This window comes from Micropterus salmoides, unplaced genomic scaffold (genome assembly GCF_014851395.1).
Source record: "Micropterus salmoides isolate LMB-PRFRI ecotype aquatic unplaced genomic scaffold, ASM1485139v1 Ms_hic_scaffold_15, whole genome shotgun sequence".
Taxonomy (NCBI): domain Eukaryota; kingdom Metazoa; phylum Chordata; class Actinopteri; order Centrarchiformes; family Centrarchidae; genus Micropterus; species Micropterus salmoides.
Window position 1 is genome coordinate 15,291,049 of NW_024040596.1, and position 25,331 is coordinate 15,316,379.

At 41.5% G+C, this 25,331-nt stretch overlaps 1 protein-coding gene across 1 annotated transcript in view; it reads left to right on the forward strand.

Annotated features, from left to right (window-relative positions):
- The window catches only part of agps (alkylglycerone phosphate synthase), a 30,167-nt gene extending 5,540 nt beyond the window's left edge, over positions 1-24,627 (forward strand). The window contains exons 2-20 of the mRNA XM_038720540.1: positions 1,086-1,175; positions 2,396-2,486; positions 2,584-2,704; positions 2,861-2,935; positions 4,170-4,241; positions 5,135-5,214; positions 6,780-6,860; positions 8,062-8,187; positions 8,471-8,579; positions 11,411-11,538; positions 12,424-12,475; positions 14,001-14,077; positions 14,165-14,277; positions 15,988-16,057; positions 16,577-16,638; positions 17,478-17,567; positions 18,866-18,965; positions 19,122-19,179; positions 23,018-24,627. Of these exons, the coding sequence (XP_038576468.1) occupies positions 1,086-1,175; positions 2,396-2,486; positions 2,584-2,704; positions 2,861-2,935; positions 4,170-4,241; positions 5,135-5,214; positions 6,780-6,860; positions 8,062-8,187; positions 8,471-8,579; positions 11,411-11,538; positions 12,424-12,475; positions 14,001-14,077; positions 14,165-14,277; positions 15,988-16,057; positions 16,577-16,638; positions 17,478-17,567; positions 18,866-18,965; positions 19,122-19,179; positions 23,018-23,139 (1,717 nt within the window). The 3' untranslated portion in view covers positions 23,140-24,627. The remainder of the gene's footprint in view (positions 1-1,085; positions 1,176-2,395; positions 2,487-2,583; positions 2,705-2,860; positions 2,936-4,169; positions 4,242-5,134; positions 5,215-6,779; positions 6,861-8,061; positions 8,188-8,470; positions 8,580-11,410; positions 11,539-12,423; positions 12,476-14,000; positions 14,078-14,164; positions 14,278-15,987; positions 16,058-16,576; positions 16,639-17,477; positions 17,568-18,865; positions 18,966-19,121; positions 19,180-23,017) is intronic.
- Positions 24,628-25,331: the final 704 nt, after the last annotated feature.

A 25,331-nucleotide genomic window follows, 5' to 3' on the forward strand; every position in this document is an offset into this window, starting at 1 on the left:
GTGACCCCTGAGTTATGGTTGCTGTGTGATTGGTGAGCCGTCTTTCTGTAGAGTGTTAGTACAGAACACACGCTCAGCACAGTATTAGAGCATAGACAGTGTAGCATCATCTTTGGTTGGAAAGCCAGTGATAATAATTGAATATCAATCAACAGCAATTCATTGATATTTTCCTACTTGCACCTTTTATTGATATTTTACACATCTGCACTCTTTCCTACTTTGCACTGCAGCAGGTGCACAACAATTTCCCCAGGGATTAATGAAGTTCTATCTTACTTTATTGTGACACAAAAAATCCACATCTTAAGTAGCTATTGCTGTACTCCTATATGGCTGCTGATTCTTCAGCAAAGAACAGAAAGTATGGCTGCTGCTTGTGTGCTGTTTAAGTGGATGCACGTGCTAAATAATTAGCTGAGGCTTGTTAGTTCAGCAGACACATCTGGATCTAATCATAAAAACAGAGCGGTATTGAAACTAGCTATGGATAAGAGTGCCTACCAGGTGTCATAAATAAAAAATATTTTAATGCGTTGGATAGGGAAATGGCTGACAGCACAGGGAGTATCTGCTAGCTTCCTCTGTTGGTGGATGCATCGTTTGAATGTGTCGCTTCTGCATTACAATGTCAATAAGCTGTGTTTTGTGAGCCTGTGTGCAGAGCATTGTGTAGCAGTAGTAGTCACCCAGGGAATATTGTAGGCGTGCCTGTCTTGAAACCTTCCCATATTGTAAATTTGCAAACTGATAGCCATCCCCACCTTGGATGAGTGCAAAAGGCTGTGAATGACTGAATAAAATAAGGAGACTTTCTGTCAGAGAAATGCTATATGTCTGGGCGTTGAATTGTCGTATTATCAGCAAGGGCTTTCCCCGTTCCTCTGTGTCTTGGTGAAATTGCCCATGCCAAGCTAGCGTCAGTCAAGAGGGGCGGTGGTGGCAAATTAAGAATATACCAGGTCACAACCCCACAAGAATCACCTTCACATTTGTCTAATGATATTAATATCATGTCTTAACTTCAGTGTAAGGAGTATGCGTTATATGCGACTTAATCTCTGCCAATATTTGTTTTTCCACAGGCAGGAGATTATGAAATGGAACGGCTGGGGATACAGCGATTCAAGATTTCTCTTCAATAAGAAAGGTCAAGCAGAATTTACTGGCAAAAGGTACTCTATAATATCAAATCACTGCCATATATACTGTTTATTCTTATCTGTTTGTGATTTTGAGAAACCAGTCAGTACCAGGTCTCATTCACAGCCTCTAATCTTGTTTTAGCACTGCCCCTGTGTCTAGCTTCAGCATTCACATGTTTGGGTGACTTGAGGCCAGAGTTATGCATTGATCATTTTCACAGCCCATAATGTGAACCCAGCTTTTGAAATCAGTTGTTGTCTCCTTCCTACGCTCCAAGCAATGTAGTGCTACTGCCACCTAGTGGTTGGCATTTAAACTGTTCATTGTCATCTGAGAAGGTCACTGGTTGTGATTTTCAGCTTTCCCAAACTCTGTGGCTTGTTAACAGAAACCACTTCTGTTCAGAAATGGAAAGCATTATATTGGTAATTATTGGTGTGTCTCTAGGGATTTGTGGGTAAACACAGTTATTCACTGACTGTTAGAGAAAAAAAGATTTTGTTTGAATGTCTGAGGGTATCCAGAGACAAGGGCAATTGTCCTGAGTGTCACTGAGTATGGCTTCATTTTACAACAGAGAGAATATCTCTTCCCTTACCTTTATCCCTGTTTCACATGACGACAGAAGAGGTATAGATTAGCCTTTTTATTGTAATCATGACATATGACTTTGGAAGAGACAGCCCTGCATGGCTGTTTGAGAACTGCCGACTGAGTCAAGCTGAACAGGATGTTGCGCAGCAAATGGTTTCCTCCTGTGCAAGCAGTTGCCACAAATGGCTCTGTGCTCTCTCGACTGTAAGCTACCTGGGCAGTGCTATGGCTGGGGCGCAGTTGAATGAATGTCAAAGATGGCGTTCTCCTCCTCCACGCTCACTCTGACAGAGGCTTTTTCATTATAGAGTGTGCTTCATGGTGACTTGGACAAAGGCACACCACAGTCCCCTGATGGGCTGGCCCAGGCTGTGCCAGCAGCTCAATTATGCAAGGGATGGCGATCACACGGACAGCACTGTCACTGCTGCTCTGCTTGCCTAATAACCTCACTGGACTCAAACCTCACGCTCTATTCTTATTAGACACAGGCCTGGTTTTCCAAATGAATAAGCCCAGTCAAGCATTCAGATGTTTTCAATTGAGGGCTTTGACTTCCACCACTGGAAATCACTAATACATGAGGCTTAGTTGATTTTTTTAAAAAAAATTTTATTGGTTGTTCACACAATCTGTCTTCCTTTACACAATCCAGGTATAGACTAAGTGGTATGATCATCCCCGGTCTTAAAGATTGGATGGTAAACACTTTTGGAGCCAGTCTGCAGCATAAAATTCCAGCAACTGTGAGTGTAATTCATTTTTTTGTTGTCTTTAGTGAATGGCAAAGAACAGCACTCTTACACAAAGTTACCAAAACCACAATGGCTTGTTTTGTTTTAGCCCATTCTGACTAGCAGCGCTGTACAGCCTCCCACTCTCAATGAGGCCTTCGTGGACGAACTGAAATCCACAGGTATTCCCTTCTCTCATGACGCAGAGGACCGGGTGTTTCGCTCCCACGGTAAGGCACTCTTAATATTTGTAAACCACAATCAGCATGTTATCTGTTTGTCTGCTTGTTTAGCGTGATTTTTATTTTAGCAAGAGTGTTTTTATTTGTGCTTGTCACAAAATATTTTGTGGACTTGTGTCATCTAATTACTGTACTTTGTTCCAGGCCACTGCTTACACGAGATCTTCGCTCTGCGAGAAGGGAGAGTTGGTCGCGTTCCAGATATGGTGGTGTGGCCAAGTGAGTTCAGAAGCTGTTTCATCTCTGTCCTTTTTTTAATCTGTCTGTTTTTCTCCTCCCACGTAGTATCACTTATCCCCCTACTGGCTTAGGTGATTTAAAGGGTTAATCTCTGCAGAGGCAGGGATATTAATATGTATGAGTGGAGGCTTAATAAGAAGCGTCAGGGGGAGGACGGTTGACACCCAATACTCCGCAGTGTGGACCTGCACAGTACACCCATAAATTATGATTCTGAGGTTGGTTTTCTGTTGTTATGGCTGGCGCTATTTTATCATGCAAATGAGTCTTGACTGATGGCTGAAACTTGATTAGCAGCCTCCCAAATGGGCAGCAAATCGCCAAGCAACTGTAGTCGTTGTTTCATCCACACTAGCACCAAATTTATATTTTTGACCTGGCAAATACACTCTCATTTGCTATATATCTAATAGATATTTTCACCTGTAATTTTCATTTGTCAGTAGTCCGTCCAAGTGAAGCTGTGTTTAGTTTGTTGAACTTTAATCCCTAGGCAGAAGCTGTGTGTTTAATTGGATGGCAAAATGTACTAGAATGCAGACATTTCTCACTGCCTCTAAAAGCACTTGAGGCCAGTCAAGCACATCCATGTAGGTGGGTATTGCTACTCTTCCCACTCGCTCACCACTCCAGTGTGAATGGATGTGAGCTCCATGATTGGCTAAAGCATGTTTGTATTGATCCAGCACATCCCACCCCAGAGAGTGTAGCTTCATGCAGTCTGACGCCGCCTGAGGAAAGCCCCGGGCAAATCACAACTATCAGACAAATCAAAAGGCACCCTGCCTCTTGCTGGTCCCCCAGCTCTAATGGCTTAGGCCAGGGGTATTCAATTAGAATTCAAAGATGTCCAGTTAGAGAAAATTTCCCGAAGCAAAGGTCCGGAACATCAAAACGACTAACTTGCGTTGGGATGAATGTACATGTAAAAATCAGTACATTCTTGATTAAAAGCCATGCGAAATCTCTTTTCCCTTTCGTCTCCTCAATTCGTGTGTGTTTCCAGAACGTCTCTGGTGAATCTGGCGGACTTGACTCACAAGCATCGGAATGCACAGATTAATGACCTATGGCTTAGGCTATATATATTTCTTTATTGTCTTCTGTATACACAGTCTTATGTGCCTTTTTTAATCCTTTGCAATGTGTTATTATGTGAACACTTAATTTATGAATGCAGTAGAATAGAAAATGATACTCTGTGTCTTTACAGATTGCCACAACGATGTAGTGAAAATTGTGGAACTGGCGTGCAAACATAATGTTTGTTTGATGCCATATGGAGGTGAGTCATGAAATCAGTGGCTTTAATCAGCATAATTAGCTGCTACATGCTGTATATGCTGGCCACTAGATGTGTATTTGCATTTAATGTACTTTAATATATATTATTTATTCACGCTTGTGAAATGCATTTTTTAATTAATGAAGCTACATAACCTATGAACCTGGTAAATAAGGTACCGCTGACACTCCAGTGGATACCTTGAAGGAAATGAAATTAATCTAATATGGTTTTAAAGCAGCTAAGCAGTTTGTCAAAGGGTTTGTGAGAATGATGTAATCAAGAAAAGTTATTCCCACATTTGTAATTTAATCCTGAAGCCTAGTCATTTTAGAAGAATGAGGAAGTGCTGATTGCAATGTGTACACTTTTCTTTTTTGTAACTCTTTGCAAGCCTTTTAACACATTGCAGCACCTTGCTTTCTGAAATAATGAAAAGTCTGACTCACAAAGAGCTGTTATCATTTGATTTTTTTCCATACATACTACTATGATACCTTAGTTTGCTACTCGTACAAAACAATTTTTTTTAAATTAAAAAAAAATTCTAATCAAACAAGCCAAATTTATCAAACACAGCAGTGTTTAACATAAGAAGCCATTCAAAATTTTGCTGACATAAAATGGACAGAATTGCAACATAAACCAGAAGATATCTGATCAAAGAACATGTAAACGAGATTCAGTGCCAACTTTCACTACTGGACAGTTGTCACTACTCAATGCTATACATTTAAGACTATATTCAATAAGTATTGAGGTGTGATTCAAAATCTGCTCACTAGATTCATGAGTGTGTTTGTGTTAAAAACATGAAACCAGGAAATTGTCCAGTGACTGACAGTGATTGTCCACTGTGACTCCTATTGTAACTGTTGTTTTTCCCTTCTTAGGAGGCACTAGTGTCTCTAGTGCCCTAGAGTGCCCCCCAGAGGAAACTCGTTCCATTGTCTCTCTGGATACCTCGCAGATGGTATGTAAACGCATGTGTCTGTAATGTTTCAGAAGAGCTGATCTGCACTAAGGTCAAGAAAAATCGAATCTTATACAGTCGAACAAATGCTATCATTTATGAAATTTCAAATGTCAAGTACTGTACTGAGGATACTGTTTTACTGGCTTACATTTAAAGAGTGTTTATATATTTATGTAAATGGAGATTGACAAAAACTGAAATATGCAATTAATATAATGTAGCCCCCTAAAATGACCATAGAGTTAATTCTACACACTTTGACACCATCTTAACTAAGATTGAACATTATGCATTTTTCATAGTTAGTACATTACATTAGTTTCTGTATTGGTTTACATTACATTGTTCAAATGTATTTGTTTTTTCATGATTGATTTAATTTGTTACACATTATTGGCACTCAGTAATCAACTTCTGTATTTGATAGGCGGAGCACAGTGAACTTAAAGTGGCGACGGTGGTCACTCTCAACATGTGCCACCAATTCAAACTATATGCTGTTGTTGCAGAACAAAACCGTTTATCAACACCACACTAAAACCTGAGCAATTTTAGTTTACATGTTGACATGTACTGTATATTTCCGTATACCACTTTCCAGAGGGTTGTCAGTCAACAGAAATGTATTATCATTATTTAAATTATTGTGAGGAAATGTGAGAATATGCCAGTTTTTCTTCTAAATGTAAATACATTTGGATTTTATGTAATTTGAAGACATCACCTCGGCCGATAATGAAAATAAGCATTCAATGAAGGCTTAGTTAAAATTAGCGTATTTGTTATGTGTAAGTGGGATATAACTTAGTTCTTGTTTTAAAAATTATGAATGTGTTAATTGGGCTTCAGAAAGTTCATTTAAATGGAATTTCACTATGAACATGTTGATGTTTCATTGGACATAATATAAAATGGTAAATATTGCCACCAGTACAGTACAGCCCTTTGATCCAGGCTCACAGAGGTGATATATAAGCTGTCCGGATGCTGCGAGCCCACCAGTCGTTGAGTTTGGTGCCGCAGACACCAGTGTTCTATGTCAGGGGTCAGAGGTGAGGTGGCTCCAGTGGAAGCACATGAAAGGAGCAGTGTGGTTAGAATGTCAAGTTTATTACCTCTGGAGAATAATTGATGGCTGGTGTGAAATGACCTCCTGCAGGTAGGGGTAGGCCACGTGCCCAGCGAACCAAATAAGAAGCATGTATTTGGAATTAGATGTTAAATTGACTTTAACCTTGTCTCCGTCCCGTAGCCACTCTGCACACATTTATCCTCAGACATGACCGTCAGGCTAGAAGGACATGCTGGTCCAAAACTTCCAGTATTGTAAGCAAACTGTCAAGGGGCTGTTTCCATGCGCTTCTGTTGAGGGCAGATATTTCAAGTCAGCATAGCAGATGTAGGCAGGTTTGGAGTTCAGATGGCAGACATGGTGGAACTCAACATCTTATTAAGATTTTCTGTTTAAATCAAATGAAACAATCAGCATTAAATAGGGTTTCTTTCAAGACGTATAGCTTAAAGTATTTACAGCTGAGCTCAGTCATGTTTTCCATTCTCAGAACCGCATTCTGTGGATTGACGAGAAAAATTTAACTGCCCATATGGAAGCTGGCATCGTCGGTCAGGATTTGGAGAGATTGGTAAGTACTGCTCATCCATCCATATTCATCCACTGAAAGAGCTTACATTACTGTAAAAGGTTGTGCCAGCAATCGAGCTGCTTGACCATTCACATGCAGGCTGCCCACGCTCAGTCACCTTGGTGGTCTTTGCTCAGTAGATCGGTGTTTAGGAAGGAGTTTGAGACAGGAGCAGAGCGCTGAAGGAGAGAGATTAGAGAGTGAGTCGGCGGTCATGAGCAGATGGCACCATCAAGCTAATTCAGAAAAATGGAGAAGGAGCGGGCATTTAATGTAGAGGAATACATGAGCTGCATCTAAAGCAGACCCCACCTTTGCATTTAGACTGGGACATTTTGATGGAGCAGATGGGTCTGCATTATAAACTTCCTCTAGGGGAGGGCTGTGATAAATCCAGGCCTGACTTAACCCGCGTCTTGTGCTTCTGGCCAGTGTTGTTGTTGTACTTTAAGATCCTTACTATTATTACTACTAAATGTTCTGCCTAAAGATGCAATCTTTTCGGGTTTGGGCTGCCGTGTGGGTTCCTGATGACCTACACAGTCTCCTCAAAGCTGTAGGGATGGTGCATCTGATGAAGGTTGTTGGGGGTTGCTCAAAGGATGTTTTTTTCTGTGGATGTCGCACTCCAAAATTACATTACACAAGTACATTTTCATATTGTTACGGCCATGTGACAAGTAACCAAGAAGTCACTCAGTATTTTGTGGATTGGGTGGGGCTGCAGAAGCCTACTGTGCAGCAATCTTCCATCAAGACTTTCTGACACACAGATTTACATAAACGTGTAGAAGTGAAGTTTCTGTAACTTAAATTTTACTAGTATTCCTTTTTAAAAGGCCTGAACATGTCACCTGGCAGAATACAGCTATTTTAACATCAGTTATCCAGTCAAGCAGTGGAATTTGGTACTGCCCAAATAATGCACTGATCTCTCTTTTTAGTGTTTTCCTGCTCTTTCCACTTGGGTTATTTTAAGCTGTTGTAAAAAAATCTATGATGCCATAAAACCTGAGTTTTAGCATTGCAGCAAAACGAGAGCAGTGAAATTCAGCAGCAGAGCTGCAATTATTTTTTTCCCTTTGCTTGCTCATTCTTCTTGCTTGTTATTAAAACATTCTTGTGGGTTTACCACGCCATTGTTTTCCAGACATTTTTGGCATACAACAACAAATGCATGTTTTCCTTAAATTTTTTACAGCTCAATCAGAGTGGCTACTGTACGGGGCATGAGCCTGACTCCATGGAGTTCAGCTCCCTGGGGGGCTGGGTAGCAACAAGAGCATCAGGCATGAAGAAGAACATCTACGGCAATATTGAGGACCTGGTGAGTTGCACGCCCTCCTCTTTACATTCCTGCTCATGTTTGTTCCAAACTCGGGATTAGATTAAGGACAGAACAGTTATTGTATAATAATTAGAAACAAAATTATTAGCAAAAGTTTTGTGGACTTTCAAATGCACTGGTCACAGTGTCAGTCTGCTCATACATGTGGCACACATGGCAATATCTAAATTATAATGTTTGACAAAATTTGTAAGTTTACTACTGTTTGTACATTTTTGTTTCTAAAAAGTGTTTGTTGTGTTGCTGTTTTCTGACTAAATAGGTCGTCCATGTAAAGATGGTGACCCCACGAGGGGTGATAGAAAAGGGCTGTCAGGGCCCACGCATGTCCACGGGCCCGGACATTCACCACTTCATCATGGGCTCAGAAGGTTTGCTACCTTTCTCGTGATTTCAGTACACCAGAGCATGTGTGTGTGGGTTTGTGTGGATGTTTGCAAGTCTTTGTGATAAAACAGTAACATCAGGAAGGTTCTCATGCTCTGGGCTTCTTACACATTAACCAGCTTTGGTGAAAGTGATCTGGAGGGGTGTTAGTTAGGAGCCAGCAAGTGTCCTCCACACCCCATCTGCAGTGCCCTGTCCTTGTGAATGCCCACAGAGAATACTGCCATATGCCAGGTTCCCCCTACATAATGAGGGGGTTCAGAGACTCTTGGCATCGCTATGTTAAACAGCTGTGGAGGCAAACTTTATATTCGCCCTACACAGCTCAGCAGTCTGCTCCCTGACTGCACTGGGATCACTGCAGAAATCTCTAAATGTGTTCAAAAATATAGTAACAAGTGACTAATGAATGTAGATGACAATTAAAACTGTTTCAGTATTATGAAGGCATTCTTACTAGTTGATATAATGATTAACAGTTTTCAGTCTGAGTGACTGCGATTCATTTATTCATTTTTAACTGTTTTTTTTTTTTAGAGTTTTTGTGTTTACATTTGCGTAAATATTAGTTTTTTAAATATGCATCTTGACTGTGCTGGTGAACTTATACAGTATAAGCGTCAATGTGTTAGTCAATCTAAATCTGTATAAACTGGTCACAATCAGACACTTGCCATCTTTGCAATATGTTATTTTAAGACAGCCATATTTATTGTTAGTGTGTATGACTCGGTTAGCTCAGAGTCCATGATCTTATAAATTGAATTATACTGAATTTAATACCTAGCTATACTGTGCTTTTTCTTATGATTCTTTAATATCTGACCAACTCTTCACATAATTTTAAAAGTGAATAGTTAAAATAAAGCTTCATAATGCAAGCGCATAAGAGCTTGTCGTGTAAAACATCTGAAGGTGGGCGTGCTTCTGGGGTGTGGTGCTGTAACGGAGATGGGACAGGACCACACGTCTCTTGGATTACATGTACTTCTGCGAGGCTGAACGCTAGAACTAAGAGGTCACACCACCGCACAGTTTCATTAAAATTATCTGACAGCAGGCCACAACAACAACAACAACAGCAAAGCACCACACTAAAACCCTCATCTATGCTCTGCATGTTAAGTGGAACGCATCCATTTTATCAGAAATTACTGTGAAAAATCGAGTTTCTCATTCACTGCACAACAACCGGGTCGCACTATCTCGCTGACTTTGAAGAAGCATGAATGCAAAAGGATTTTCTTCTCTCTTGCTTCAACCAGTGTAAGGAGTGGTTGGAATAATCAATAATAATCCTTTTAACTCCTCAACTGTGGAGGGTGTAATGGTGGTGTGTGAAGCCAACCAGTGCTAATTTAATGTACAGAGTCAGTTCTTTGATTCCCAAAGTGGTGGCTTCAGTGTCAAGTCAGTTTTATTTGTATAGCCCAAAGGGGCTTTGGTCCACTCAGCTTTTTTTCACCCAGAAATCTTTGAGGCGGAAAGCAGAGAGACTCTTCATCACGAATAGTACCCCCACCCCCCAAATACCAATCCTGGAAGATGAGTTTGGTTCACTAGAGACGGTAGCAGTAAAAATGGCTTAAGCTGCACTCCAGCATTTCATTTCATTGCATTAGTCCCCAAGAGTGTGTTTTTCTGACCTTGCTATTCTTATTACCTCCCTTTATTCCTCTCCCTCCTTGACTGCCTTCCACTCTAGCTCCTCCCTAGTGCCCCCTCTCTCTCTCCCCCTCCCTCTGCCTCTGCATCTGCCTCTGCCTCTTTGACCCCTCCTCCTCCCTTGCTAGCTTGCTTGGTGGCTCCTCCTGCATACTCTCAGGAGGGAGGGGCCTTTCTTCTTGGCAGAGGCCTAATGGAGTCACATGCTTTTCACTGGGCCACTAGGGAGCAGTGTGTGGCATGTAGTGTCACGTTAGAGGGCTCATTAACAGCCATAACAGGCTGAGTGAGGCAGCTTCCTAATGAAACAGGGTATGTTCATGATCGTCTGTAGTAACACAGAACGTTCAGGCTGGGAGGTGGGGTAATGGGTTTGGTTCACACAGATACAATTCACATACTGACTTTCATTGTTGATTTTATTTATTTATTTTTATTAATTGTTGTATCAGATAAAGCCAAAACATAGTTATATATATATATATATAACTACAAGTTACAAGATCCCATTGTGACATCTTGTTTTGTTCAACCAACAGTCCAAAATCCAAATATATTTAATTTACGTCAATGTAAAGCAAAAGAAAAGCAGCTGGACCATTAATCTGTGGCATTTTGCTTGATCTATCATTTCACAATCACATCAACAACCACAAAGTTAAACACACTTCAGTAACAGTCTACTATATTACTGTGATATTTGGATGAAAGCAATTAAAGTATTATTCCCAGACATAGTTGCTTTGTAAGGCCAGAGTAGACACTCTTGTTTTTAAACATCCAATGTGATTCCTTCAGCAGCAGCTAATGGTTGACAGTTTTCAGGGTCATGAGGTCAGCCAGAGGTTTTAGCTGTATCTGTATACGTTATGCTGCTGTTGGCGTTACTGCCTTTGATAGAGCCCTGCTTTATTTCCTTGTGCTCTTTAAGTTGATAAATCTTAGGTGTCCCCCCCATGTGTGGTAGAAAACCAGATCTACTTGGTGAAATGTGAGACAAAGGTCACCCAAAGGACCCTTGGGACGTGTACCAGAGCCCTGTAAAATGGTCTTAAGGTCCGCTCTAAGAGGGGGCTAGGTCATATAAATTATGGGAACTGATTTACCTCTTTTTGTTCTACTCAAAATCTCTCACTGTGATTTTCCACAGGAACTCTGGGTGTGGTTACTGAGGTAACACTGAAGATCCGTCCCGTGCCGGAGTATCAGAAGTACGGCTCTGTGGTATTTCCTAATTTTGAGCAGGGAGTTGCCTGTCTTCGAGAGGTTGCCAAACAGGTAACATGTCAGTCTGTCCTTGAACATGTTGCACTTTGTCACTGCTTTCTCTCCCTGTCTCAACATGAGGCTACGAGAAACGCTTGGAATGAAATTTAATAAGCACTTTCAGGTCTTCACTTCACCTCTTCGTTGTTTAAAACCGACCTGCCAACAAAAAGCAGCAACATTTATTTTTTTATTTTTAGACCAACTGGTACTCCCTGTTGAAACCTTAATAGTTCAAGCATACAGTAGCTGTCTCCCCATAACAAAAATCTTACAGTAAAACCTAAGCAGACTTTTATGTTGAGACTCTTTACTGCTAAGACACTGCAGAAAGTGTTGTGTTTGTATTCACAGCACCCTAAAAGTGCAATGGCTCCAGTTTACTGCTCCTCTTACTTTGGCCTCTACTAAGTTAGTTCTTTCTGTTCACTGGTATAACATGGTGGGTTTAGTATATACTGCTGTGGCCTGAAGGCCCTCACACACCAAGCCCTCAGTCTTCTGTCAGCTGCTGTTGAGCATCTGTGGCCAGCTATTGCCCATAGTTTTTGTGGCATGTCCGACATTACTGGTCCCACTCAGCCTTTATCCGTGTTCTTTGGTCAATTCCTGTGGTAAATCAGTATGTTCATGTATTTCTTCCACTTTGTCCTTTTTTCGCCTTCTTTTCTGTTCTTCTGCTACAAAAAAATGCCCCTGGCTGACGGTGAGAACAAGAGAACAAAAGCTTCAAAGCCACAACAGTTACACTAAATGTTGACAATAAATATTGGTTGAATTGGTCTGATGCCATTGGGAAGCTTTATTTTGGCACAGTGATTTGACGTAATTCTTGACATCATTTTGTAGAAGTTGTGAATCAAACAAACTAATGAAGACCAAATTATTATTTTTCAGAGGTGTGCCCCGGCATCTATACGACTCATGGATAATGAACAATTTCAGTTTGGTAAGTTTAGTTTGATCATTCATAATAAAGGCCAGCCTCAACTTAATGTATTACATATTACTGCTGTCATTATCTCTTGTAAACGAACGTCACTCTCATTTAAGCCCTCTAATTGCTATGTGGTGACCCTTCAGTGTACAAGTAGAACTTTGACCTGTTTTTTATTTTCAGGAAATGTGTTTTGTTTTTTTTTCCAGTATGTCCAATGTAACCTTTGGCTTTGTTCACTGAGCTTTGCAACATGAGGCACATGGCAGCATCATGATAATAATCATATTTATTTGAGTTGAATTTGTTGCTCACACTGTATTTTTTGTCAATATGTGGGCTGAGAGAAGAACAATGAATGGCAATTGTACAGCATGAAATGATTTTACCGTCTACAGCACTGAATTGTTGAATTGATTATCATTTCTGTGGCAGAATAGCTGCTCACACACACAGACAAAGAATTGAAGCAAGATGAAAAATTACCCTGGCCAAAACTAAGCAGTTGTTACATTGAAATTATATGATGTTGTTTCTTAAGGTCTAGTGGAATGCATCTGGCATTGCCAGAGATCTCTGTAAAGTTCCCCAGTCTCCAGGGATCTCATTATCTCCCCTATATTTCCACTTTTCACAGAGTAGGCACTTCTAAGCATTAAGTAGGGAAGATGAAGCGACCAGGTTTTTCACTAATAACTAAAACTCATGGCTCTATGATACCTTCTTGGGCTTATTAGTGGCGTGTCCTCACTTTTAATCATGTTGGCTGTTGAGTAAGGAGAGTTGATGTATTCACAGGTCTTTCTCAGATTGGGACTACAATTTAGCACTGCCTTCCTTGATACACAAGATGAGAAATGAGAATGTTGTAGTAAGTAGCAGCATGTGTTAATATGCAAAAAAACAACAACAACCAAACCACAGAGGGGAGAGTTAAAAGTGAAATAATGCACCATGTAGGTGTATTTTTCTTTCTCTGGATGTTGAGTATTTAATTAACGAGTATGATGGCTGCAAGAGACCTAAAGACCTGCAATCAAATTTTGGAATGGAAACAATTAGGACACTAAGTGATGAAGAGACTTGAGCATGGGGGGAAATAAATGAACTGTTAAGTCTCGGCGACATCACCCGTGACTTCCCCACTGTGATTGATAACCATCCCATTGGCCCCAACCCCTCATTTTCACTTGTCCACAGGCACTTTTGTGCGTCCAATCAGGAATAAATCAAAAAGTGTGGGTGAGGAAGACGGATATCGCTGTGTCAACCCCACTTCCCTTCGGAATCCCTCTGATTTATAGTCGCTGTCGCTGGCAGCCACTGGCCAGTTGTAAAGTTATTCAAATCTTACCATTTATTTTTCCTCCTTTTGTTTGAAACCTCAAATAAATCTGACTCGCTTGCCCTCTCAGAACGCTGGAGGATGCAAGCAGAAGTAGGGGTATGAAGAATGTGTGAAAGAAATTATCGGGTTTTTTTCAGGCCCACTTCCTTGTGAGTAGATGGAGCTGACTCTTATCTGATATTTTAACAGGTCATGCCCTGAAGCCTCAAGTATCTTCAATTTTCACGTCCTTTGTGGATGGGCTGAAGAAATTTTACATCACCAAGGTAAAAAAAAAAATTAGAAGTGAACATCACCAGTTGCTCGCCCCAAGTGTTTTTCATGACAACTTAATCGGCCTGTTTAATCACCAGTTCAAAGGGTTCGACCCAAACTGCTTGTGTGTGGCCACCCTACTGTTTGAGGGCGACCGTGAGAAGGTCCTGCAGCATGAGAAGCAAGTTTATGACATTGCTGCTAAATTTGGGTAAGTAGTCTCTTCTTCTTCTCCCTGTCTTCATTTGCAGAGCCCGGCCATGGAATGCACAGAAATGACAAAGCACCTTTTGTTGTGACTTTGAACATGATAGGGAGCTGCCTGAGGCCCCGATGTCACTTTATTTAACCAGCCATTATGTAGTAGCGGTGAAAAGGATGGAGAAGCACAGTTACACACTTCAGACTTGGCCTTCTACTCAGTAGTTTGTCTCAGTGTGGATTGATGGATCACATGTGCGCCTCCTCCTGTCAGGCCAGCTTTTATGTTAAAGTAGGTGTGGTGTGGGCGGTGATAGTAGGGCACAGCTCCCCTAAGGACAGCACAGGGCGAGAGGAGACAGCCTGGGAGTCCTTCGCTGTTGTGATTGATCATGAAACGGATCAATGAGGACTTAGGTGGAAATCAGTTACCTGTCAGCCTGAGAGGGATGTTCTCTCTACCCTGTGCCTGTTTTTAAACCTTTAACAACAGTTTTATAAATGAGTTCTTCCTAACATAAATGAAGCAATGTGCCGTCCAGTTGGTTATTGTGATTTGGAGTTATTGTTTGTTTGTGGTTCTGATGATCCAGTGGGGTGTTTGAAATTTAGAAATGTTTTCTGTGCTTAACATTGGTAATTGTGTAATAGTAGAGTTTTACCTTTTGTAAAATGCCATCTTCATATTTAGGGTTTATTATGTTATGTATTATAATTGTATATTCTGAATATTGGGGGGGGCGTGATTTTAAAGATAACAACTCAGCCATTCAGTTTTTTGTTTTATTTCCAACTCCCTTAAAGGGACGTATAAAATTAGCCACTAGTTTGCATTTTCTGATTTTCTTCTCTTTATATCCTATTACCAAAATATTTTCCGATATGTTTTTATCACAACAGGAATTTACTGGCAGATCAATCACCGATCTTTACTTGAAAGTCTGTAAAAAGAAAAATACTGAGCCTTTATATCTACTGTCTATACATATAGAAATTAAGTAGTAATTAATATAGTTTTGGGGTCAACAAAAAGGTTTCTTACAATAAAACAAAATTGATGTAAAAGTCTCCACTCTATTCTTCATATATTTTAATCATTTGAAAGTAATACCAGCTAGTCAGAAACCAAATGCTCATTACAGCCACAGTTTAAGCAGGGGACAAACCAGGGATGCTTAGTGCTCCTCACTGGGCATTATCAGGGATTTCTTCCTTGTAAGGCTTATCGATCATATATTACTGTTAGTGTTACTGTTTGGCCCAGTGCCTAGATTTAGCAGGTAGGTGGAGCACTGCCCTGGTAATAGCAAGCAATTAAATCACAAGAAACCTGTCAGTTACACGCAGCATCCTCTGCTTTTATAGCATTATTTCAAATAAATCGCGGTCACCCATCAGATCAAGTGCCTTTGATGGATTGGTGCGGTTCTGGGAGGAATATTTTCTTGTGGTGTTGGGAAACGGGAAGAAGGGTGACAATCAATATAGTGATTTTCTAATGAGCTTGGCCTGATTAGTTTGGGCGGTAGATGAAAATTTGATTACCCACTGCTGGTGATGGATGTGTGGCTGACCTGTGGCGATACACAGAGCATAGCTGCATTGATCTGTACATTGTTGGATTGACAGGCTCCCAGGCTGCTGTTGTGAGGGTAGCGGTTTGACCAACAAAGCTAAAAGAAAAGAGCTATTAAATATTAACCCTGTTATCTGCTTCCAGGGGCCTGGCAGCTGGAGAGGACAATGGGCAGAGAGGCTACATGTTGACCTTCGTCATCGCTTACCTTCGGGTGGGTCCTTTGGCTTTTTTTCCTGCCTGAGCGGCGACAGCGGAGAGGATTCAGTCTGACAGCAGATAGGATAGTGAGCCACACAGAAAGGCTGCAGAATGTGACCTCGGGAGGTCTATGATTTGATCTGGTCACAGTTGTTGTCAGGGTGTCTAACACTTAGGTATCTACATCATGAGGAGAGCACAGTGGTTGCTGTCAAAATGACAATGGAGGTCAGTCCTGTCAGAGGCCTTTTTTGATCATCACACAAACACGAAGCAAGGAGTTTACATGCACTTAAGTAACCTGATTTCTTCAGGCTTTCGTGGTAAAATGTTTTCTTAAACAATATATATGTATGAGAAACTCGGTTTCTGTAGAGGCAGCCCCCCCCCCCCACACACACACACACACACACACACTTTGACCTGGTTTCTAGTATTCATATAAATATACCTTCTTTTACTCAGTCTATGAAATTAACTCAGTGACCGTTAACCTACCAGCCTGCTAATGCTAATTTTGTCTTCTGAGCAGGACTTGGGGATGGACTATTATGTGATCGGGGAGTCTTTTGAAACCTCTGTGCCTTGGGACAGGTAAATACACTGATATGAGCTGTAGGCTTCTCTCAGTTTAATTAAAATAGCTGTAAACATTTTTCCTTATTCACCTCCCACACAGTTTGTCCTAAGATAGTCCTATTTCTTCCTCTTTCTCCCGTTTCTCCTCCTCTAGTTTATTTCTCTTTGACATTCACCTTCATGCTTGCCTTCTCCCTCCCCACATTAACTGCCTCTGTGTTGGCGGAAACGTTGACTCCTCAGCCTACAAACACGCCATTAGTGACACACACACACACACACACACACACACACACACACCAGGAGAGTCCTATCTGTGTGAGGAAATGCAATGTGAGCCACATGTTTATCTCACATCAACATGTGGTGAGTTTCTGCATTTTCTACATGGTTTCATCATCATTTTGTCACAGACGCACACAGACACATACAACATCAACAACAACCAGGAGCACACAGAGCTCTATGTTGTGTAACATGCCTGACGGGAGAGACCAAGAGATCAGGCACTGAGGCGAGCATATGTGCCTGGCTCATTACCCATCCTCCTCCCCATCCTCCACTCTCCACACATGACTGCACATGCTTAGTACTGGCGGCCATTTCCACACCAGTGGGAACCTCTCCCACAATGGGCATCATGTTAGTCAGTCTCTCCTCTTGCTCCCCTTTTCTGGCCTTTTTCTGAATTTGAATAATTTTTAATGTGAGTTCCCTATACATGTAACTATTATGTTTTAAATACACAAATGTCACAGTTTAGGATGTGATTTTGTTGTGAAACTTGAATGTCATTTGGCAATTCTGTTTTATCTGTTTGTTTTTTTTAATTCTGCCATTTACTTTATTTCCAGGGTGTTAGACATTTGCAGAAACGTAAAGGCACGCATCATTCGAGAGTGTAAAGACAGAGGAGTGCAGTTTACACCGTTATCCACATGCAGGTAATGTTTGCAAATGACAGTCTTAATGCATATAGGTCCAGATTAGGGCTGGATATCATTTAAAACCACCAACAACAACAGACAAATGCAGATACAATGTGCTAAGTTTCTGAACAAAAACAGTAAAACCAAACAACAAGTATTAACATTTTTTCTACAAATCCCTTTTTTCATTTAACAAAAGAACCCAAAGTCACCATATCCCATGAAGAGACCAAAACCAATGTCTTTTGATACTTTCTTGCTTCCCTACCCCGTCTGTGTTAATACTGAAAACAAAAATCTCTAAAAATGGGTCACAAATATGTTCTTTTATCGTTAAAAAAAAAAAAGGCAAAGTAACTTTGTAAACCAGCTGAGCACTGTAGTTTTTAGCAAACTTTACTCAAACAGGAATAAATAGTGGCCAATAATTTATTGGATTGAATCTGATCAGACATTCATTGCCAACTTTTGGTATATCATCTATACATTAAAAAAAAAAAAAAGGTATTCAGGTCACATACCCAGTCCTACACCCGACCCCTGGTGAGTTACCAAGAGCCACACAAGCAGACAGACGGACAAAGTGACAAACAGAAGGCCAGCCGGTTGAGAAGCACCAGGCTTCTGCTCGCCGATTGCGGACAGATTAGGCCTCAGCCTGATTATGCTGCAGCCATTCATTTCCCCGGCTGCAGTCTGTCACATGATTGATTTGTCCATTTAACCTCTAGAACAGTCAGTGTGCCAGGTGATGGGCCATGTCAAATGAACAAGGGCTCTGCACCCTGCTCCTCCGCAGGGAAACGAAGCCAGAGAGAGAACGGGCAATCTGTAGATCATTTTATTTGTAACAAAGTGGTTGTTAAACATGTTACTGATGGGAGAATCAAAGTTGCATTTTATCTAGGAGCAGTCACGTGAACAGTAAGGATATTTAGCTCTGTGTAAAACAAACAAACTGGTCAATTTTCTGTCCCGCATCAAAGAGACTAATGGCTTAGATGATTCAGTAAAAGCATTTGATAGCCATTTAAGGGCTGATAATGTTATGTTTTTAAAGGTGACAAAGCTTCCAAGCTGCCTCCGCTTTCTGGAAACCATGAATGGAAATGAGGTCAGGGGTTCACAGGGGAAAACCAAACCTCCCATTTTACTTTGTGTTCAGATTATGATGGGGGAAAAAATGCATTTGTTGTATGAAAATGGTGCTCCTTGACAAAACACTGTTCTCTGTTTTTATGTAAATTCACAGCTGAAGGGGAAACATTAAGGAATATTTTTGTTTAAACACAACTCTTACCTGTTTCTTACAGGGTGACTCAGACGTACGACGCTGGTGCGTGTGTCTACTTTTACTTTGCCTTCAACTATAGGGGACTCAGTGATCCAATACATGTGTATGAACAAGTGGAGGTACGACCAGTTTGATTTTTATCAACATTATGGCGTAGTACAGTCTTTTCATAGATCCTAATTACATCTCCAGCACCCCAGAGAGTGAATGTCAGAATAAAGTATTATATAGTATGACTGAATGTGGTTTTATTTTATGTTATTTGTATTTCCCAGCATGCAGCTAGAGAAGAGATCCTTGCCAATGGAGGGAGCTTGTCACATCACCATGGAGGTACTACAACCTGAAAAATTCATCTAAAAAAATATTGGGTCTGTTTTTGCAAACATGTACTAAACAGGTGCACATAATTCATGATATTCACACTGTCTCCTAGATTATAATTTATGGGAAAAGGTTGCACTGAGTGGCAAAGACAGCATGGTGAGCTTTCCCAGTTAGCTCTTCCGTGCTAGTGAGCAGGCGGCCAGTCGTGCCGTAAATGTGCATTTGGTCAGAGATCTTTCATTGCTTCCCTCGTGTCCAAAAGATGTTCCTGTGGCTCAGACGAATGGCTCGGACTCGGCTATTTGTTCATTTTCAGCAGTGACCAAATGAAACGTGAGCAGGGGAGGGCGGCAAAACAACTCTCTGGGCCCCATCAGGGCTAACCGAAATGGCTGCCTTATCTATATTGCCATCCGCCTCGCTGTTTTCATACATCACTTCAGGCTATTCATCACACCTGTCAAAAACAGTATGCAGTGAATCAGCTGTGATATTAAATGACAATTTTTCCTGAAGGCGGGGACGGGTTCAAAATTAAAAGATTGCTAATAAAAAGGAGGCGGCCGGCTGGGGTAAATGATGCCGCCGTTATCGCTGGCTGTATACTGACCTCCAAACGGTGGCCCAGCCACCCCGAGCAGCACGGGGAGGTGACAGGGGGGAGAGGAGGGGATATTGATGCAGCTCCTGCGTGCGAGGCCCACTCTGTAATTGTGATTAATAACAGTGGGGCTCGCTATCTGGGCGCAGACAGACCGGTTTGTCTGCCCACAATCAGCGTTTGACAAATGGAGCTAGTTTCACTGGGTTTTGTGTATCAAACAAAACAGATGTAGTCAAGGATGGTGAGGTGGGAGGGCACCACAGGAAATATACATTTTTGTGGCCCTGTATTTACAGCAGGTCAGTGTTGGGGCTGCGTGGGCGTAGGTAAGTGAATCTGGGCGTGTAGAGTGCTGTACCTGTTTCTCTGCAGGACATAATACTCAGCTCACACCATGTGTTGACTGCTGCCCACAGAAATACTGACAATTTTAACTTTGGATGGAGCCAGATTTATCACACTTACTTAAAGGCAAAAGCTCAGTTATATGTTTGATTATTCGCTGGTTTTGAGAAAACTGGGAGAAAATGTCCTCTTTAACTAGGTCACCGGTGTCACAGCGGTGAAGAGTTGTTGAACATCCATCACCACGAGAGCCATCCATCTATCAGCCCTGCACCGTGGGTTCTCAGCCAATACTCCGGCTCGGCCATATCACAGGAGCACAGGGCCACTACCTTACCCTGTCTTCCATGTCCTGACCCCCATTTGTCAGAGCAGCCCCACAGGAGTGAGAGCAGCGTGTCGAGGGGTTGAGGCTCACCCTGGCCTCTATAGTCTCCTCTGTATAAGGGCCTCCCTGGGGTGCCCAGCATCCTCACCCTGTGGCCCTGCAAAGCTCCAATCTCACTAGCCTTGCCAACCGGATAGAAAAAAGATAGAAAAATGACCTGATTTAGTGAATCCCCCCTCTTGCCTTTGCCCCGGCGCTTTTTCACACAAGAAAAATATGACAAAAACAATAAATCTGTCATTTCTGAAATAACTACCTGCACTTCTTTGCATGTCTCAGCTGCACAGACCAAGCCTGGAGAGATTGATTGCAATAGCAAGCAAAAAAGAGAGAATATGACAAGATAGATGTGTAAATTATCACAGTGATGGAGGCAATGATGCAGTCCCAGCACCTTCTGTTTTCTCTCCTTTTCCTGAGAGGAGGGAGGGACGGAGGTGGAACAAGGAGGAAGGACTGAAGGAGGAGGAGGTTGGGAAGAGCAGGGTACTTTCTTAGTTATTGGGTAGCATCTGATTGGTCCCTCTGTCACCATCTGGAGGTGCGTGTGGTATCAGAGTCCCTGGTGACCCTGCTGTCTGCCCTGTTTTGTCAGGAGATGGGCCTCACCAGCCTCATGGCTGATCCCCATCTGGGTTTTACTGGCTGGACTCTGATAACAGGGCGCACCAATGCATCACGGCGGCCCGCTCTCTCAACATGCCCTATGGAGCTCTCCTGCTAGTGATGCAAGGAGAGGCGTGTAGAGAGGGAAGGGAAGGCGTGTGAAGACTCCCATCATACACCTTACCTATTTTCAGGCCTCTGTATCTAATCTGAAATGATTAGACTGCTGGTTTCAAGTGTTTACTCAGCGAGCAGCACCTGTTCTCTGCCGCTCTGTTCTCAAATTTATCTTTTTGAGATTTGGAATATAGATATCATGTGTTTCTTTGAAGTTGGCATGACCTCCAAAAGTTAACATTTACCCAGCTCAGATCTGACATATTTTATGTTAATTTCTGTTGGTGGTTGCACTTCATTCATTTTTGGTTCTTTTAGTAATGTAGCCAACCTCAAGTCCTTTGATTAAGGCTCTTTGCCTTATTTAATAAAATCTTCTGATAATGACTAGTTATTTTTTCTAAACTGATTTCCTAAAGGTGCAACTATTAACAGTGGTTTTCATTCTTATCATTTATTTTTTTGAGAGAAACTGGAACCAGAGAGGTTTTGGCTTTTTTGACAATTGACGATTGATTCATTATTTTTCTTTTCCTTAATTGGCTAATTAGACTCTGCTAAACATTACAGGATTAGCCTTTTAGGTGGTGCTGGGGCAAACATTAGCAGTTGGACTTCTATTGTGGTAAATTTATTAAACATCCAATTTATTTAGAAATATATACCAATGTAAGCTAATACTGGGAGGTCCACGTCAGTTGATATTGTACCTTAGTGGTTCAAATACTTTAACAAATTTGTAATTTATTAACGGTGAGCCTGAGGCTTTTGGGGCTCTTAGGGTTTTTGGGGCCGTTGCCTGCTTAGCTCGGGCAGGAGTTTCATTGGCTGTCACTCCCCCTGCCCACCCCTTATTTTTTGTCTGTCTCTTCTATCTCCACTATCGAATAAAAGCAAAATGCCAAACAACAAAAATGTTGAATTCAAATCCTCAGCATCTATAGAAAATGTGAAAGCTCAAAGTTGGACTTCATTGTGTCTGGGGTTAAAACGTTTTTATTTTATTTCAAGTTCCCTAACTAGAGTTTGGCTCTCGAGTGAGGTTTTCTCCGTCCTCCGCAGTCAACAGACCACTCGCTGGCTCCAGAATCTCCGCTAAGAACCTTTCGGGTACAGAAGCTGTGGAGTATGTCGGACTGGACAGCTGGTGAAGCAATGGGCACCCTCACTAGGCTTCGTGCCACAGCCGCTCTCGCTCCTCAGGTTAGGGGTTTGGAGGAGGAGGAGGAGGGAGGGTGAAGAGCGGCTGAAAGCCAAAGTCCCGCTGACAGAGGACCATTGTGTGGTGCTCCGTGGTTGGTTTTGGCACCCTGTTGGTGATCAGGCCAGTGTCAGAGGGTGCAGAGCGGCATTCAGGACAAGCAAGCACAACAGCCTCGCGGGTCAGCTGGAGGAGCGCGCTCGTGTGCACAATGAGACAGAAACACACACAGAGAAAATGCTCCAGTGACTCTGGAGGGAGGGAAATGGAGGGGAGTGGTGGCTCAAAGAGTGAGGGAGCCGGGGACGGCCCGCTACAGCCGCCAGCCGGCCCCTCCTCTGGGAACACACAGAGCCTAATGAGTTTGATAGTCTGCTGAGCTCCATAAATCATGCCATGCAAAACATTTCTCCTCTCTGAATAAAAGCATTTATCACCCTCTGTTTATTCACTCACTCTCACAAGATTGATTGGCTCCCAGCAGCCTGCTGAGCAATCAGCCGTGCCGATTCCTCTATTTCTCCCCCTCGGTCCTCTTCCTTGAGTTTATTTATTTATTTATTTTCTCTCTCCTGTCATTCAGTGGGGAAACTTCGGAAGGAGTGGATGAGAGAGACCGTCTCCAATGTCGGCATGGGGATGCTCAAGTCTGTCAAGGACTATGTGGACCCCAATAACATCTTCGGCAACAGGAACCTCCTTTAATTTCCCGTTCCTGTCCATCTTTACTTCACCACTTTTTCTAAAAGCACCCTGTGCATTTTGGATTAATAGATACTATGAATTTAAAAAACGAACAGCGAATCTTGTGTCTTTCATCTAAAGTGTCATTCGGTGCCATTTATTGATTCACCTAAACCTTTTCTTTTACATTATATTGCATTTAGTATGCTGTAACAATCATTGTCATTCATGGTGACACTGACTTTTGCTGTTGGGTCATGACCTCTACAGCCACGATGCAACTAGACATGATGCAACAAAACCTTGATTTTTGTCATATTTGCTTATGTCTAACCATTTCTTATTAACCTTGCCAACATGGTTAAGTCATCTGTGTTTTTTTACTTTTCGTGTGTGTGTGTGTGTGTGTGTGTGTGTGTATGGCACTCCTTTAGTGGTAAGTTCAAGATGAATGCGCTTTCTAAAGCTCTGTGCCTTTCTAAAGCTTTTGTCTGCCGTCCCCTACTCCTACTATACACGCAGCTGGTGTGCATTGAGTCCCTTTGTGGAGCAAAATTAACTTGGACATGATGTTTTCTGTGTCTCTAGTTCATCTTCTTCACCCTCATGACTTTTGTTGTACTGACCTATTGCCATAAGAAACTTTTTCTGGACTCTGTGTGTGTTGTGTTTATTTTTTCTGATCATGCCTCCTGCTTCAGTGTGACCGCGTATTCAAATCTTTAGGCCTATGGATCCCGGTGCTCACATCGTACCAAAGACTCATCAGATCATGCAAACATACTGTAAACATGTGTTTGACTGTGTAACCCACAACCTTCACGCACATTTAGTAACTTCATACACAGCTAATTTTGCATTTTTTTTTATCAGCATATGCAAAGATAACCCTTCTGAGAGCTGTAGACATTTGTGACTGTTAAATGCTACAACTTTATATCTTTTTTATATATATAGATAGATTTATAGAGATATAGATTTATATCTATCTATCTATCTATCTATCTATCTATATATGGTTACTTTATGTTTCTGACGTTTGAGACCCTCTTAAATTATTTCTGCTCCATATAATTGTTGTTAAAGAAATTCATTCGGAAGTAGTTTCCCTCATTAGTGCATATGTACTGTGTAAAGGTTTTTTGAATGGATCTACAATTAGATACCAAACTTGTACTATTTGTCACTATTAACCATCGCTTCTGAAGAAGTTAAGCTTAAAAAGAGCTATTTTCTGAGGAATCTTGCATTTTTTTCTCCTTCTGATCTGTGCGTCACATTTTCCTGGACCACCATGTCCTTTTAATTAACATTTTCCCCAAATAAGAGGACTTATTAGGGACCCATCATGTGACATTTTACCTCTGTCAAAAAACGTGTGAGAGCTTGTAAATGTTATGGATATACCTTTTTTTTTCTTGTTATTTTCCTCTTCTCTTAACACCATTGTAACAGCCAACAAGTACATTTTGTCAATGCTATTTGTGCAATAAATTGAACTAAAACATCCCAGTTGTTTTTTCTTTTGTCAAATACAACAGAAATCATCTGCATCAACTCATACATCATCGCCTTTGTTTCTGCTTTCAAGACAGCGCCAGGAGGGTCAATAGGCGCAGGATTTTGTTTTGTTTTGCTCTTCCTCTACCTGTGCCACACTGAGCTCAAGGTAATCCAGTACATATCGGTTTAACAGAGTCTACCTTTTGCTCCCTGACAGGAAAAAAAATTCTACATTCAGTCTCATTTGGGAGTCATCTTCACCCACACAGCCTCCCACACTCTGGTTAATGACATCACCGCCACCTATCAACAGCAATAGAGCTCAGCCTAGGACGATGAAATACACTGCAGCTATATCACACTAGTTTTATGCTGAGACTTTCTTTCTTGTCACTTTCGTGTCAGAATGACAGATGAATCTAACTAGACTGCATCATTTCTATTCATTAGTTTTATCTCAAAGAGATGTGCGTATTCCTGCAGTATTTCATTGAGACATATTCCATGTGTAAAAATACATTTGTCCACATGAGGTCAGCACTGCATTGGGAGAAATACTGTACAATACTGTGAGGCTGAATACATGGTGAAGGTATTTACTGAAGTAAGGGTAGCAATACTGGAATATAGACATAGTCCATTACATGTCCTGCATTTAAAGTGTTACTTAAATAAAGGTATGTATGTATTATTAGTGAAATATAAAGTAA